Genomic DNA, 15,891 nt, shown 5'->3' with positions numbered 1-15,891 from the left:
AAAAACCTCTGTGTGGGAATATTTCATAAGAACATGTGAGAAAATGGATGTTTGGGGGGGGGGGGGGGAGGAGATAATTAAAGGATGTGTTATACAACTGCACAGGACAAGACAACAATGCCATAAGTGACCCACTTACACTTAGCTGTTCGATGAGAGTTTTTTCAGTGTTGTAAAGCTGGTTAACTGGAGAAATTCATGTTAGAGGCAAGCATTAAAACAAAAGTTAGAGCCCAGGTATTTCTTTGGAGAGAACAGATAAACAGTCTTCAAAATTCATTTGTCAGTTGCCAACATTATTACTTGCAAGTGCACTGAAGTAAAATGATGTTTCAGTGCATTGGCCAGCTACTGTACATAAAATGGTACTTGCTAGCTTTATTTCACAAAGAGCTGCACTTTCACTCTTTGTCAGATATTTATGCCAAGGCCGGCAACTTGTAAGTGTTTTCTAGTGCAGCGCTTCTTAACCTTTCTAGCGATGAAATCCCTTTAACCTTTTGTGTTTACAAGACCCTCCAAGGAGGAGTGTACTTCCCCTTGCTGATTGGAAGAACATCTTAGCGTTTGATGTATCAGGGGGAGGGGGTCAATCGGAGCGTTGAGCAGCAAACCACTCACGACCCACTCAGTGGTTGAGAAACACTAATCTAGTAGATCTGGAAAAAAAAACTACTTCTCAAAAGTAGTCGTCAAAATTGAGCAGCAATAGAATCCCATATAAATCATACATCAGATTTATAAAGTTACTATAACATGCTTCCACAATAATTAAAAAGTAAATAGATCATATTAAACAAAACAGTCAGGCTGACTCAGGCAATGAATTTTTCTTAATCTGATGTAGCAGATTCGAACTAAAGGAGTTTTTGGCATAGCAACATGCAGCCGTCCACCCATAGGGGAGCTCCTGCTGCTGGGATGTTGGCTTTTTTTGAAGAGATACCATTTCTTCTGTAGTTTAAGGACTGCCAAAATGCACTGACTGTAGAGCTTATCAAAATCATGGTTCTAATATTAAAAACGTATGACAGCAAGCAAGGTGGTTTTGGGCTGTTTCTTTGTTCTCTCAAGCTGGGGCGGACAGCCTGGTGACCAACCTGTCCTCAGGTCACTGGAAAGGATCTTCCTGGAAGAGCAAGAATGTCACCTATGTAACGTTCTGCAGTTTAAACATTTTCTCCCACTTCTTCACTTCACCTATGTCCGAAACGAAGGGTATTTTTTTTAGCAGAACTGTTGAAAGTAATTGAATTTACAGTATGTGCTGCACAGAACCTTTTGCACAGGAGCCAACATATGACCAGCAACTTATGTCCATCATGCAATATCAGAAAATAAAGAAAGGTGAAGGTCTACGTAATGTTGATGTGCTCAGGTCCACCCAACATTTTGAATGGGCTCATGGGGGAAAATAAATCAACAGTTATGGAAATATCTGCTGTAGCAGAATGAAAGCACCAACAAGACAAGGAATTAAACACAGTTTAACAGGATTAATTAGCAACAAGAACTGGTTTTTAATTAAAAAACTGGTTGGAGTTTGAGTACCCAACTTAAGTGGTCATCTATTGGTTCACTTCACATCTCATTTCTGTTTGGGTGCCATTTAAGGAAAAAATGAAGCAATTCATAGGATTGAGCCTTGAAAAAACAAGTCAATTAAGATGAAGCAAAAAGAAGTTAATTAGGAGCAAAACTAACGGATCACGGATCAAGAAAAGGATTGGAATGAAAGCTTGCAGCTACAGTAGCACTCCAGGACCAGAGTTGTAGACCCCTGTAGTAATCCGTATGTGTCTCTGTTCATCCAGCAATGGACTTGCGCCCTGTCTGGGGATTGTTTCTGTCTCGATACCAATGCTTGGTAGGATAGGCACCAGTTGTACCACGACCCAAGCACAAGGTGCCAGTGCACACTGGTATGCAACTATTTACTCTACTGCTGAAGGAGAGAAATGCAGATATCTTCCCAATGAGTACTGCCCTACTTCAAGCCCTGGCTATTTACCTGCTCAATAGTCCCTCTCACCAAAGCCCATGTATTCATTATCAATATACCACCAGCAGTATGTTTGCAAAGGAAATAAAAAGCTTCTGTATTATAAAAGAATATAAGCGATTTTGGGATTGTTTTTCAGTTATTATTGTTAAGTTGTCCACAGGACTGAGACAGTAACTCACACCTGGGCATTAAGATTCAATGACAATAATGGTGCTTTATGATGGCTTTCTGAGGTGAATCCATGCCCTTGGCTCTGAAGAGTGCTGTGGAGGAACACTAACTTGGTGAAGTGAGGAGCACAGCCAGTCTCCTTTTAAAATGGCTACATTTTATGACAAATGCTTGTTTTCTGCTTTTTTACCTTCTTAAAAAAATGACAGAGACATGCTGCTTTGTGTATAATCCCAAGACACAGATCAATACTCAGTAACCTTTTAGGCTTGAAAAACATGGATGTATTAAATATTAAGGCTTTCCTTTATAAAAGGGACTCTGTTAACCTTCACCTCCCTTATAAAATGTAAACGCAGGCTAGTTATTTCTAAACTGTACAAAATGCACTTCACATTTAATGTAAATTCATGTGGCAAACTAATGTATGCCATGGTTGTGAAGAAATAACTTCAACTTGAAAATTAATGAAATCTCTGCAGCAGTCATATTGTACTCCACAGCTCACTAAGAAAACAGGCACATTTGATGCATAATAATTTATACATCCTAAAACTGAGTACACTTTTATTATGTAAAATGCATGGATTAAAATGCTGCATAAGTATAATTTTTTTAAAGAATAAATGTTGGTGGTAGGCAGGTCATAATACATTTACCCCATGATACAAATCATACTGAGATTTAAGCTTCACAATATAATATTCTCACAATATGAAACGTTCATAAAAGAAATCTACCGTATATTTGGTTTTACTTCTTTTTAAACATCCATACAACAAAACATTGCAAAATAAATTCAAATCAGTATGCAAATACACAAGTTTTAACTGGTTTTGTAAACCTTTTCTTTTGCATTCAAATAAAATCAAATACATTTTTACTATTGTAAAAATTAAGGGCGGAGTGGTGGCTCTGAGGCAAAGGATCTGTGCTGGTATCCAGAAGGTTGCCGGTTTGAATCCTCGTCACTGCCAAAAGAGATCCTACTCTGCTGGGCCCTTGAGCAAGACCCTTAACCTGTATTTGCTTCAGGGGCGCTGTACAATGGCTGACCCTGCGTTCTGACCCCAAGGGGTATGCAAGAACTAACAAATTCCTAATACAAGAAATTGTATAAGGCAAAATAAAGAACAAAAATTTTTTTTTTTTTTTTTTTTTTTTTTTTAAATACCAAGATGTAAAGGCACACACCAAATGACAGTTAACCCCAAGAAATGGTATATTTATTTAACAATAAAAGACTGCACTCTGAAAAGGTCCACCTCCCCACTGTTGTTTTCATGGGAATTGCCTTGAGAAACAGCAGACTCCAACTGGCAACTAGCCGAGGCTGTTCTTACCCTCACTTGTCTTCCACTATCATGAATGCCCACCCCCGCCTCAGACCACTTACTGTATCTGCTGTGTTTCTACTGTATTTATCCTTTGCTCCTAGAGTCCCCACCTGTAATCTTGAAAATTCCCAGATTTGTAAAGTTTATCACAAATAATCCTCGAGTTACGGAATGCAGAACTCTGTTTTCCTGTGCGACAGGTCACAGACAATCATGCATCCAACCCTTCCCATCATACAGGTAAACTGCTATTACAATATTAACAAAACATTTGCACTGCAGTAACAGAAAACCTGTTGCATGTTGATTACCACATGCAATTAAAAATTTCACTAAACTCTGCACATGTGACAATAATCACCTATAAAACTATTAAAGTTACTGCACTGCACAACCATCCATATTTAAACTTATTTTTTTGTTTTCTGAGTTTGCATCAAACAATGATCCAACAATGCGTTTCCTTGTATTTCCTGCTGGAATGCCTGACCAATTAGCTGTGGGTCATAACTGGTTCTGTTAAGAACTTAGAAGGTTATAATTTCCTTTATATGTCAACTCTCTGCATGAAACTGAGACAATATCTTCTGAAGTTGACGACACTCTGTCACTAGGGGCAGTCACCACACTTGAGACCCCTGTTGAGAACAATGCAAGATCCACTGCTGTATAAAATTGTCCCTTGCTGTAATCTACCAGTTTCCTGAACCAGTATAAATGAAAGGTGTATTGATGCATTAAGCATTCATTTTCATATCTGTAGCTCATGAAAGCTATAGAGGGAGTATACCATGAGAATGGTTACAATACAATAAAAATTGTGATTTGCTGGTCCCAATAGAGTTTGATTCAAAAAGAAATCTGTGGATGCAGCAGAGGTGTGACCAGAACATCATGTGTGAGTGGGCATTTGGCTTGTTGTGGGGGGGGGGGGTGGGAAATATCCATCTACCCATCCATCCCCCATTTTTGTATGGGGGTCAAATAATAATAACAACATAGTTTTATATAAAAAATAAAAGCAAAAATTGTGGCATAAATCATAACCTATTGTTCAATAAAATTAACAGAGGCAATGGAACTTGTATTATTATTTTTTGTGAACAAATATAGAACTACATCAACAAGGTAAATATCAATAAAGTCAAACGTATACAACATATGAGAGCAAGAACAGAAACGTGGCTTATTGTAGTCATGGGAGGCTAAAGAACATCAGTTTCCAGTGTTTAACCTGGATATTATCTACAGGACCAGTCTGTGGTTACTCTTGACAAATTCTGAAATAAATTCATTCATGTCCAGATTTTCTGTGATGTTTTTCTCATGTGCCAGAATGACTAAATTTCTCTTCCTTGAATGCAGCATTGTTCGGCGGAGTGGAGTGAGAATGCAGTTCAAAGTAGAGAAAGAGCTTTCGCATGCAGCTGAAGACGCACCGATGATGAGTGCTGTGATGTAGACATGGCTCTGACATGCGGGATACTAGACGCGTGTTTGTGGAAGCCGACACGGTCTTTTTCTAGAGCTTTTTTCCAATTAGTGTAGCCGTGTTTGGTGAATATGTCCTCGCGGTCCGAATTGGAAACACTAAATTTGCGGCAGGAAAAGCAAAAGCTGCCATCACGGCCAACAAAATATTCAAGCAATGGTCGAGACTGATACCAGCTTGCACCAAAACATCCGAGTGTCTTTCCGAATGCGCGCTTGGGATAATTAATTAAAATGGGCTGGGATGGGCTATCCATATTTAAGTTAGGCAGACCGGACTGTATATTTTGTTGAAGGCAGAGGTTTGGAGTACCCAACATGGGCGCAGAGCTGGAGGATTGTGTAGGCTTATCTACATCTTTTGGAGTTTCCGTTCCCGATGAGGGTGCGCTGTGCTCCATGTTGGTAGCAGCGGTGCTGGGCTCAACTGTGGAGCCAGCAGCTTGCGGAGGGACAGAGGTTGAAGATGTCTGCTTTTTAATAAGCCACCTATGCATAGCCTTTGGTGTTACCAACCAGAAAATAAAAGAAGAATGGAATGTATACGCTGTTTTAATTAAAGAATGTGGTCAACAAGTTCAAAACGTGCTGGAAAATGTGCGGCGAAGTAAACTGTGAGGAGCACGGTGCCTGTCTAGTGGAGGAGACACTGACGGATATGCCCCAAATTCAAACGGGACGATTGGAAAGCAACTCAGTTTTGAAAATCAAATGTTATTCTTCTCCAGAGTTTTCATTGGACAGACAGAGCATTTCGCAGGGGGGGCACGGCTTGTCTCTGGGGGGGCAGTGCCCACCCCAGCCCCCCGTGGTCACGCCTCTGGGATGCAGTGGTATATTCACAAAATAATGTTGCTATTTGCCATACAAAATTTAGAAAGTCACATCCTCGGATGAGTATGTTTGTATGCGCAAACACTTAACCTATGGTATCAGCCCACTTTCATGTAAGCAGAGGCCATGTTGTGCTCTGGCAAATTTTACCTTCACATCATTATAGAGACAGTGAATATCAAGCTGTGCCACAGTGCAGTTTTTTTGTTGTAAAGTAATAAAAGTATTCTGCGTGTCTTGCCATTTTTTAAGAGACAATTCTCAGTGCATGCTCCAACTTACATGTTAAAAATAAATCCAGAGAAACAGAAGTCATTTGGAACCAAATACACAACATGCCTTTAATAAAATTTGTTTTGACAGAGTTAACATTAGGTTAAGCAGAATTTACTTTTCAATTACTAAACAGAAAATGCTATTGAATAAAGCTGTTATGTGGCCATGACAAGAAGTTGGGAGTGTGGTGGAGGCGGCAATTAATGGGAATAATCAGGTAGTTCGTGATTAACAAATCATTATTAATAATAAGGATGCCGAGATGCCCTCGGTCCTGGTACCCCCAACCTCTTGAAATGGGGATCTGGGAATTCTGGCTCCAGCTCAATGGTTAGTCATGGAAACTGAGCTGCTTGTATTTAAACTCCTGGATGATGCCACAATAATACTGAAGAGCAGCTGAACAAACGTTATGGAGTGTACAGAGTCACTAATAAGTTTTATTATAAAATGTATGGTTTGGAATCTATTATATGTATAATAATTTGCTTGCTTACTTGCTTCACTAAAGGCAAGTAAAATAAGAATTCTGAGGTCTTTGTGACAAATGGCAAAAATAGTAACTAAACTAGTAGAGGGTCTTCCACTACTAGTTTAGTACTACCCAACTGGATGTGTGCTAAAGCCAATGTCTTATTACAGGACTTCCAGTCATTGGGTAGGTCAGACTTGCCAACTGCAGTTGCTGATCTCGGCACCAGACAATGTCAGGTTACATGACTAGGAAAAAAAAGAAGTAACAGGGCATGTCAAATTTAGCAACTGTGTGATGATCTTCACACAGTCATGTTTGCCCCTTTTGTGACAACCAAAGCATTCTGCCTGATGGAGGCAAAACTACATAAAGGGTTAACAGGTATGGCCAGTTTTTTTCCCCCCCTCTTTTTTAATTCTGTTATGGTACATAAAACACAAGACAGACAGTCAAGCTTCTCTTCTGTTTATGTCCAAAACACCTATGTTCCTTATACGAGGGGGGACCCAAAAATAACCGGAATTTTGTTGTTGTTAGGTTGGTACTTGTAGTACGTGGTTGGGCCGCTACGGCGATCTAGTTACACTCCTCACAAGTCAGTCTGCCAAGTGCCATCAGTCTGGAAGTCTGTGCTTGTGTTCAGTGAATTTTTTTGTAAAAGTAGGTTGAGTAACAGTGTGAGAAGGAAACGCCCTGATTTGTGGGAGTCGGGCGATTGGTTCTTTCATCATGACAACACTCCATCTCACACTGCTCTCAGCATTCACCAATTTTTGGCAAGAAACGGTATGACAACCCTGAACCACCCACCATACTCACCGGATTTAGCTCCGTGTGATTTCTTTTTGTTCCCTCGGATGAAAAAGGACTTGAAAGGAAGGCGTTTTGCTGATGTCGAAGAGGTATAACAAGAAATGACCAGAGCATTAATGGGCATTACTTCAGACGAATTTAAAAACGTTTCGAACAATGGAACAAACGGTTAGATAAGTGTATTTCCACCAATGGAGTACTTTGAAGGAGACTAATTGTAGTTTGTACAGAAAATTAAACACATTTTAAAAATATTTCCGGTTATTTTTGGGTCCCCCCTCGTATATTGTCAATCCATTATATACAGTGGTGTGAAAAACTATTTGCCCCCTTCCTGATTTCTTATTCTTTTGCATGTTTGTCACACAAAATGTTTCTGATCATCAAACACATTTAACCATTAGTCAAATATAACACAAGTAACACAAAATGCAGTTTGTAAATGGTGGTTTTTATTATTTAGGGAGAAAAAAAAATCCAAACCTACATGGCCCTGTGTGAAAAAGTAATTGCCCCCTGAACCTAATAACTGGTTGGGCCACCCTTAGCAGCAATAACTGCAATCAAGCGTTTGCGATAACTTGCAATGAGTCTTTTACAGCGCTCTGGAGGAATTTTGGCCCACTCATCTTTGCAAAATTGTTGTAATTCAGCTTTATTTGAGGGTTTTCTAGCATGAACCGCCTTTTTAAGGTCATGCCATAGCATCTCAATTGGATTCAGGTCAGGACTTTGACTAGGCCACTCCAAAGTCTTCATTTTGTTTTTCTTCAGCCATTCAGAGGTGGATTTGCTGGTGTGTTTTGGGTCATTGTCCTGTTGCAGCACCCAAGATCGCTTCAGCTTGAGTTGACGAACAGATGGCCGGACATTCTCCTTCAGGATTTTTTGGTAGACAGTAGAATTCATGGTTCCATCTATCACAGCAAGCCTTCCAGGTCCTGAAGCAGCAAAACAACCCCAGACCATCACACTACCACCACCATATTTTACTGTTGGTATGATGTTCTTTTTCTGAAATGCTGTGTTCCTTTTACGCCAGATGTAACGGGACATTTGCCTTCCAAAAAGTTCAACTTTTGTCTCATCAGTCCACAAGGTATTTTCCCAAAAGTCTTGGCAATCATTGAGATGTTTCTTAGCAAAATTGAGACGAGCCCTAGTGTTCTTTTTGCTTAACAGTGGTTTGCGTCTTGGAAATCTGCCATGCAGGCCGTTTTTGCCCAGTCTCTTTCTTATGGTGGAGTCGTGAACACTGACCTTAATTGAGGCAAGTGAGGCCTGCAGTTCTTTAGACGTTGTCCTGGGGTCTTTTGTGACCTCTCGGATGAGTCGTCTCTGCGCTCTTGGGGTAATTTTGGTCGGCCGGCCACTCCTGGGAAGGTTCACCACTGTTCCATGTTTTTGCCATTTGTGGATAATGGCTCTCACTGTGGTTCGCTGGAGTCCCAAAGCTTTAGAAATGGCTTTATAACCTTTACCAGACTGATAGATCTCAATTACTTCTGTTCTCATTTGTTCCTGAATTTCTTTGGATCTTGGCATGATGTCTAGCTTTTGAGGTGCTTTTGGTCTACTTCTCTGTGTCAGGCAGCTCCTATTTAAGTGATTTCTTGATTGAAACAGGTGTGGCAGTAATCAGGCCTGGGGGGTGGCTACGGAAATTGAACTCAGGTGTGATACACCACAGTTTGGTTATTTTTTAACAAGGGGGCAATTACTTTTTCACACAGGGCCATGTAGGTTTGGATTTTTTTTCTCCCTAAATAATAAAAACCATCATTTAAAAACTGCATTTTGTGTTTACTTGTGTTATATTTGACTAATGGTTAAATGTGTTTGATGATCAGAAACATTTTGTGTGACAAACATGCAAAAGAATAAGAAATCAGGAAGGGGGCAAATAGTTTTTCACACCACTGTACATTGTACTTCTGGATGAACATTTATTGGATGTCAGTTCTCACGCGCACACACAGTCTGTACCTGCAACTAAAGGCAATATTAAACTGGTCTGATTTTGTCACAGTGAGTCGCAGACTAGTTGGAGTGGGTCACTAGGTATTTCAGATTACATGACTGCATTCATTACAGCATGCTGCCAACTGCCTCTAACATAGTTAAATTATGTAAATGAAGGCTGGGACCAAAAATGGCCTTTATGGGGACTTTAAGACAAAGTACAGTATTTTTTGCACCATTGGCCAAAGTTCATCTGTGTAACATTTAAAAAAGAAATGGTTGTGGGGCATCAAAGAATGTCTTATCTCCCTAAGGTCAATCAACATCGAGTTCAACAAATATGCAACATTAATACAGAATTTATTCTGAAAACATTTTATCAATGTACATATATGTTCAAAATAGTAAAAGCATGGTCATATAATATATATACACACACACACACATAAAATACATAATCTATACATACAAACATACTGATCAGCCAGAACTTTAAAACCACCTGTCTAATATTGTTAAGGTCCCCCTTGTGCCACCAAAACTACTCTGATCCGCTGAGACATGGACTTCATAAAACTTCTGAAGGTGCCCTGTGGCATCTGCCACCAAGACATTAGTAGCAGATACTTCGAGTCCCGTGAAAAGATCAGACTTTTTTTTGAAGCATATCCCATAAATACTTGATCATATTGAGAACTGGGGAATCTGAAGGCCGAGTCAACACCTTGAAATCTTTGTCATGTTCCTCAAACAACAACAATTAATTTCTTGTATAGCCCAAAACCACACAAGGAATGCCTCAAAGGGCTTTAAAAAAAACCCAGCTTAGACTCTTCAAAGAAGAGACTGTACAATTATATTGAGGATTACTTGTGTTCTGTTCCGTGTATTGTATTGACCCCCCTTTTTTGACACCCACTGCATGCCCAAACTACCTGAAAAGGGGTCTCTCTTTGAACTGCCTTTCCCAAGGTTTCTTCCATTTTTTTCCCTACAAGGGTTTTTTTTTGGGAGTTTTTCCTTGTCTTCTTAGAGAGTCAAGGCTGAGGGGCTGTCAAGAGGCAGGGCCTGTTAAAGCCCATTGCGGCACTTCTCGCATGATTTTGGGCTGTACAAAAATAAATTGTATTGTACATGAAAAAAACTCTCAAAACCTTTCTGAACATTTTTGTAGTGTAGCATGGAGCATTATCCTAATGAAATAGGCCAATAATATTAGGAAATATTGATGCCATGAAGGGACGTACATGGTCTGCAACAATCTTTGGATAGGAGGTACATTTCAGATTAACATCCACATGAATGCCAGTGCTCAAGGTGTCTCAGCAAAACACTACCCAGAGTGTACACCTCCTCTGACAGCTTGCCTTATTCCTATAGTGCATCCTGCAGCCATCTCCTCCACAGGTAAACAAGGATGCACACATGCATCAGACCAGGCCACCTTCTTCCATTGCTCCATGGTCAGTTTTGATGCTCACATGCCCACTGTAAGCACTTTCACCAGTGGACAAGAGTTAGCACTGAAACTCTGACTGGTGTATGGCTATGCAGTCCCATTCTCGGCAAGTTGCAATGCACTGGGTGCTCTGACACCTTTCTCTTGTGGCCACTATTAAGTGTTTCAGTGTGCTACAGTAGCTCTTCTGTGGTAATGTTCCAGACAAGTTAAGCTACCCTTTGCTCCCCATACGTGTCATTGAGACTTGGACACCCATGACTCTGTCACCGGTTTACCAGTTGTACTTCCTTGGACCACCGTTGGTAGGTACTAACCACTGCATACTGGGAATACGGGGAGATGCTTTTATCCAGTTGTCTAGCCATCACAAATAAGCCCTTGTCAAAATCAGTCCAATCCTTGCGCGTCCCTATTTCTCCTGCTTCCAATACACCAAGTAAAAGAACCGAGTGGTTTAAATGTTGTGGCTGATCAGTGTATAAATATACAAGCATACACAGTATATTCAAAAGATAGAAGTTAAATATGGAATATTAAATAATGCGTGACAGATGACGATCTCATGAACATTGCCACAGGATAATCATATTGAATTCACAGCAAGATTAAGTCACTTTTATTGCCAAAAACATTTTTAAAGATGGGAGAGCTTTTTCATTTTACTTTCTGCTGACAATTTACAGGTTTCTCCCCCACTGTTGAGTTAATATTAGGTGTTAAAAGCATATTCTTTTAATTCTGGTGATAGATCCCTTTGAACTTACACAACATCATTACTAGGTTTGGAAAGGTTAAGGGTGACTTTGGATAATTTTGGTATGTCCATTTTTTTTTAAAACTGTCTATTGTCACTGTAAAGATGTTACAAAATTATGTATCAATATTTTTAAGAATTTCAACTTATTACTACCATAAACATCCTAACATGTACGCTCTCATATATTTTATGTTTGGGTGCAGATGCATAAAAAATTTTCTTCTCTAAACTCCCTTACTGATTAACAGTTTGATTTTGTGATTGCTTCCAGATACAGTAGTTTCTTTTAAAAAAAATTCAGAACTAAAAATTTACAATCAACAGGACCTGAAGACTGAGTTTGATTCACTGCTGTGTACATATCATCAACTGCTAAATTAAATTCCCAATTAAGATGTATTTTTAATACATTTAACTTTTAACATAAATATTAAGATAAATACCCCATCATCCTGTTAATGAATACACGTCAGTATGTATTGTTTCTAATGTCTGTTTTTGCACGTGTCAGTGAAATAAGTTTGTTTTTTTATCTTAAACATCTGACTGTCTCCAATTATCTTAGCTTCAAATGCATATAAAACTAACATATACACTTTTATTATTGTCATGTTTTGTTGTTTTAGTAGTGTACACTAGCCAGGAGTACAAAACTAATACATTCTGCTTTAAAGCTGTTTGGCAGAGTCCCTTCATTTTCTCAGAAAGCAGGTGGATTAACAAAGGAAAAGCTGGCAGTGGGGTAGCCAACACAAGTCAAAGCCCATCCCATCTTTAGGCAGGCAGCACACTTGTCCAAATGGTTCCCATTAATATGACCAACTCAATTTGCTGCTTTGTAATTGTTTAATTTTAACTATTTGTAGAATGTGTGTTGCACACTGATATCGGAGATATTTATCATGAAAATGACCGGACACCCAACAGCATACCAAGCAAAGCACCAGCTGTTCAGGAAACAGTGCAGCTTCTGTGGTATATACCTAAAGTATCAACCTTTCAGACTAGCATATCACAAATAATGATATGATTTTATTACTCCATTGTTGACCAAAACGGATATGCCATCCAATTTATCCTACTATCAAAATAATTTTCTGAACCTGCTTTGTTCCTTAAATGATTGCAAATGGGAAATTTAGATACAGACAGAAATCAGCACTGGAGAGAACAACTTCATGGACCTGAACCATTTACCTGAACCACTTACACAGCTCCAAAATGAAGGTTCAGGTCAGTATCCATCTATCCATTTTCCAACCCGCTGAATCCAAACACAGGGTCACGGGGGTCTGCTGGAGCCAATCCCAGCCAACACGGGGCACAAGGCAGGAACCAATCCCGGGCAGGGTGCCAACCCACCGCAGGACACACACACACAAACACAACCACACACCAAGCACACACTAGGGCCAATTTAGAATTGCCAATCCATCTAACCAGCATGTCTTTGAACTGTGGGAGGAAACCGGAGCACCCGGAGGAAACCCACGCAGACACGGGGAGAACATGCAAACTCCACGCAGGGAGGACCCGAGAAGCGAACCCAGGTCTCCTAACTGCGAGGCAGCAGCGCTACCACTGCGCCACCGTGCCGCCCTTCAGGTCAGTATGGTATGCACATTTTTACGATGTGGAAGGAAACCAGAACACAAGGATAAAAACACAGCTGGACTTGTGCAGAATGTGCAAACTTCATATAGGCAGTGTCTGAACAAAGAAATCAAGCACAGGTCTTTGGAGCTGAATCAGGAAATTCTAAATTGGTTCTCGTTTCTCAAAAAGTATCTTTTTATTATTTTAAGATTTAGAGTTTACAAGATTTAAATATGTAGGCAATCTTTGACTATTCACATCAAACTGTATGTACTACATTAGTAATATAACGACAATCTTATGTTTAAAAGCACTTAACAAAATCTACTAAAGCAAAACGTATCCAGTAATACAAACAGTTCCACTGTACAGTATTTTAGAAAGCATGTACCATTGAAGCTGTAAATAAGTTAATCTTTTATTCATCCATTAATATTTTTGTTTTAATTGACCAGTTAAATCTCTGGCTTAAGTAGTTGTACTCACAATGTTTCAATGAATGACAATTATTTAACTTCCAGTTAAAAAGCTTTCAGTGTATTTCAGTGGTGTTTACATGAGAAAATATGTAAGTCAAGTGTCAGGAAACCTCATCAAATAATTAATCTGCTATTTAACAATGCACTACACAAATAATGTACAACTTCTAGAACTGTATTTTGATTATTAGAAAATTGCAGGATACTAAGATGTACATGTGTGAACATTATGTAATAATAAAAACAAGATGTTTTATTGCATACGATCTCTGCATTTATTTAAATTTCTGCTTACAGGCATTGAAGGTTAACTCTAATAATTTCGAGCTTTACTAGTTTTTACTGAAGCGCATTCAAGTTTTATGTAAGGATTACTTACATGTTATACTGTTCTGACCTCTAGGAGGCGGGCCAAAGAGTGAAAAAAAGGAATCAAAACCAAAGCCAAAATTATTACAGTAATTTATTTTATTCATTAATATACTCAAACATAATGTAAAAGCAACATCGCTTACTTGTTTAATTCTTTTAATTAACGTACAGTATGAACGCACGTCGACCAAAAACGCACACTGTGTTATTAGTTTAACAGTTGCAGCATGGCCTGCTGCGGCGCTCTTTTTGTGTGTTTTGCATGCAAGTTATCGGGCATAACAAATGTATTACATAATCTATAATTCCACCGAATCTTAATGTGAAAATTTCAAAATTATAACAAACCCAAACAATGTCAATTGGGAAAAGGTAGGAAAAAGCAGGACGTCGGTGGAGATCTCGTCTGACCATCCCGCAGGAAGTTTAGTATAATATACAGTCGGCGCATGCGCACTGAGGCTACTGAACCACTATCTGCCAAAAGAGAGACCATTAAACTGTAAATATCGACGGCGTATTTAATTTCAGAGGGCCTCGGAGCAGTGCCCACTTCAGAGCAAAACGAATGAAAACACATCGTATACTAGATAAAATTATATTATGTTAACATATGTGTGACTGTTATCTTTGTGGAAAATATAAGAGGGCGGCACATATCAGGCGCCTCGACTTAAGAAAAGCATCACCCAATTTAAACTGTTTCGTTAAACAAAATAAAACAATGGTTTCGCAAACAGTGCATCATCATAGTCATAAACAGAAAAGATCCCAGTCCTACATCGAGTGGGGATTTAGAAAGGATTCGTCAAATCCTCCCACTCCAGACCACACCACACAATAACAGTAGACAGCACAGACGGGGATGGAGCTCTTATGTGTCTCTGTGCATGTATGTATGTATGTGGATGTGTGTGTGCAACATCCCCGCTAAGAAAACATCCCCGCAGTCCTACCTGTCGCCGTGTCCTGCAGCGCTTTTTCCAATTGTGGAAAGGTAATCTCTGGTAGGTCCAGCATACCCCCATAGCGATCCAAAAACGAACAGACCACAGCAAAGCTAGGGCATAAGCCGGGACACGAACCCTCCGCTGCCGCCGAAGCAGCCATTTTTTTCCGCTGGGGGGGCGGGTTGGGGTGCTAGAGCAACGGGGTCCGGAGGACTGATGGCAGCCCACAATGCATTGCGTGACATCCAAGGGACGCTTGCAGCGGCGGCAGTAGCCGCCCATAATGCAACACGCGACAGTCGAAGGCCGCGCCCCGGGAAGCGAGTCACGGTGAGGCAGTGCTTCCTGAGATTTAAATATCCCATGGCGCAAATTAGTATGCATCTTCATTGTTAATGTTTGAAAGAAAAAATCGATGATTTGTTTTGTTATATTTTAGCAATTTGCCTTGAGAACACGAAAGTATAATATACATCTAAATCAACTGCACAGAAAAAAATACAAGGGAATACATTACAGTTAGACATGAACTAAACCCTGAAAGATCTGATTAATAAACTAATTCGGAATTGTCACGTACAGCACCGATATTTCGCATCATTTATTTTTTTCTCCACAACAAAAATTTTAGACGTCGGACGTCGAATTGCACCTAACAGAAGCAGAACTGCCCTTTGTAAGGTAGGGGTGAGTATTGTCAGTGTAGCTGAGCGTCCTCTTTTCTTTATTACAGTCACACCCCTTACCTGAATTGTCCGGATTTGGATGATAAAATAAACAGGTGTGACCACGTTGCATTTAAAATTAATTACCATTCTTTATTTTATGGTATGTATATTTTACTGTATATCCCATTGGGGATGAAATCCCATTGATGGTTGATGTGGCATGCACAACTTAAAGTCTTTCTG

The 15,891-nt window shown here is 39.6% G+C and overlaps 1 protein-coding gene across 2 annotated transcripts in view; it reads right to left on the bottom strand.

Annotated features, from left to right (window-relative positions):
* rsf1a (remodeling and spacing factor 1a) overlaps positions 1-15,168 on the bottom strand; it is a 106,749-nt gene extending 91,581 nt beyond the window's left edge. Inside the window, exon 1 of one of the 2 annotated variants that reach the window (XM_028800368.2) lies at positions 14,987-15,168. In XM_028800368.2, the coding sequence (XP_028656201.1) occupies positions 14,987-15,140 (154 nt within the window). In that variant the 5' untranslated portion in view covers positions 15,141-15,168. The remainder of the gene's footprint in view (positions 1-14,986) is intronic. The other variant, XM_028800367.2, reaches the window with a different exon arrangement.
* Between the last annotated feature and the right edge of the window lie 723 nt (positions 15,169-15,891).

The sequence above is a fragment of the Erpetoichthys calabaricus genome, chromosome 4, assembly GCF_900747795.2.
Source record: "Erpetoichthys calabaricus chromosome 4, fErpCal1.3, whole genome shotgun sequence".
In the NCBI taxonomy this organism is placed as follows: domain Eukaryota; kingdom Metazoa; phylum Chordata; class Cladistia; order Polypteriformes; family Polypteridae; genus Erpetoichthys; species Erpetoichthys calabaricus.
Note: the sequence above shows the minus strand (reverse complement) of the source record. Positions and strands in the feature narration are given on the sequence as shown.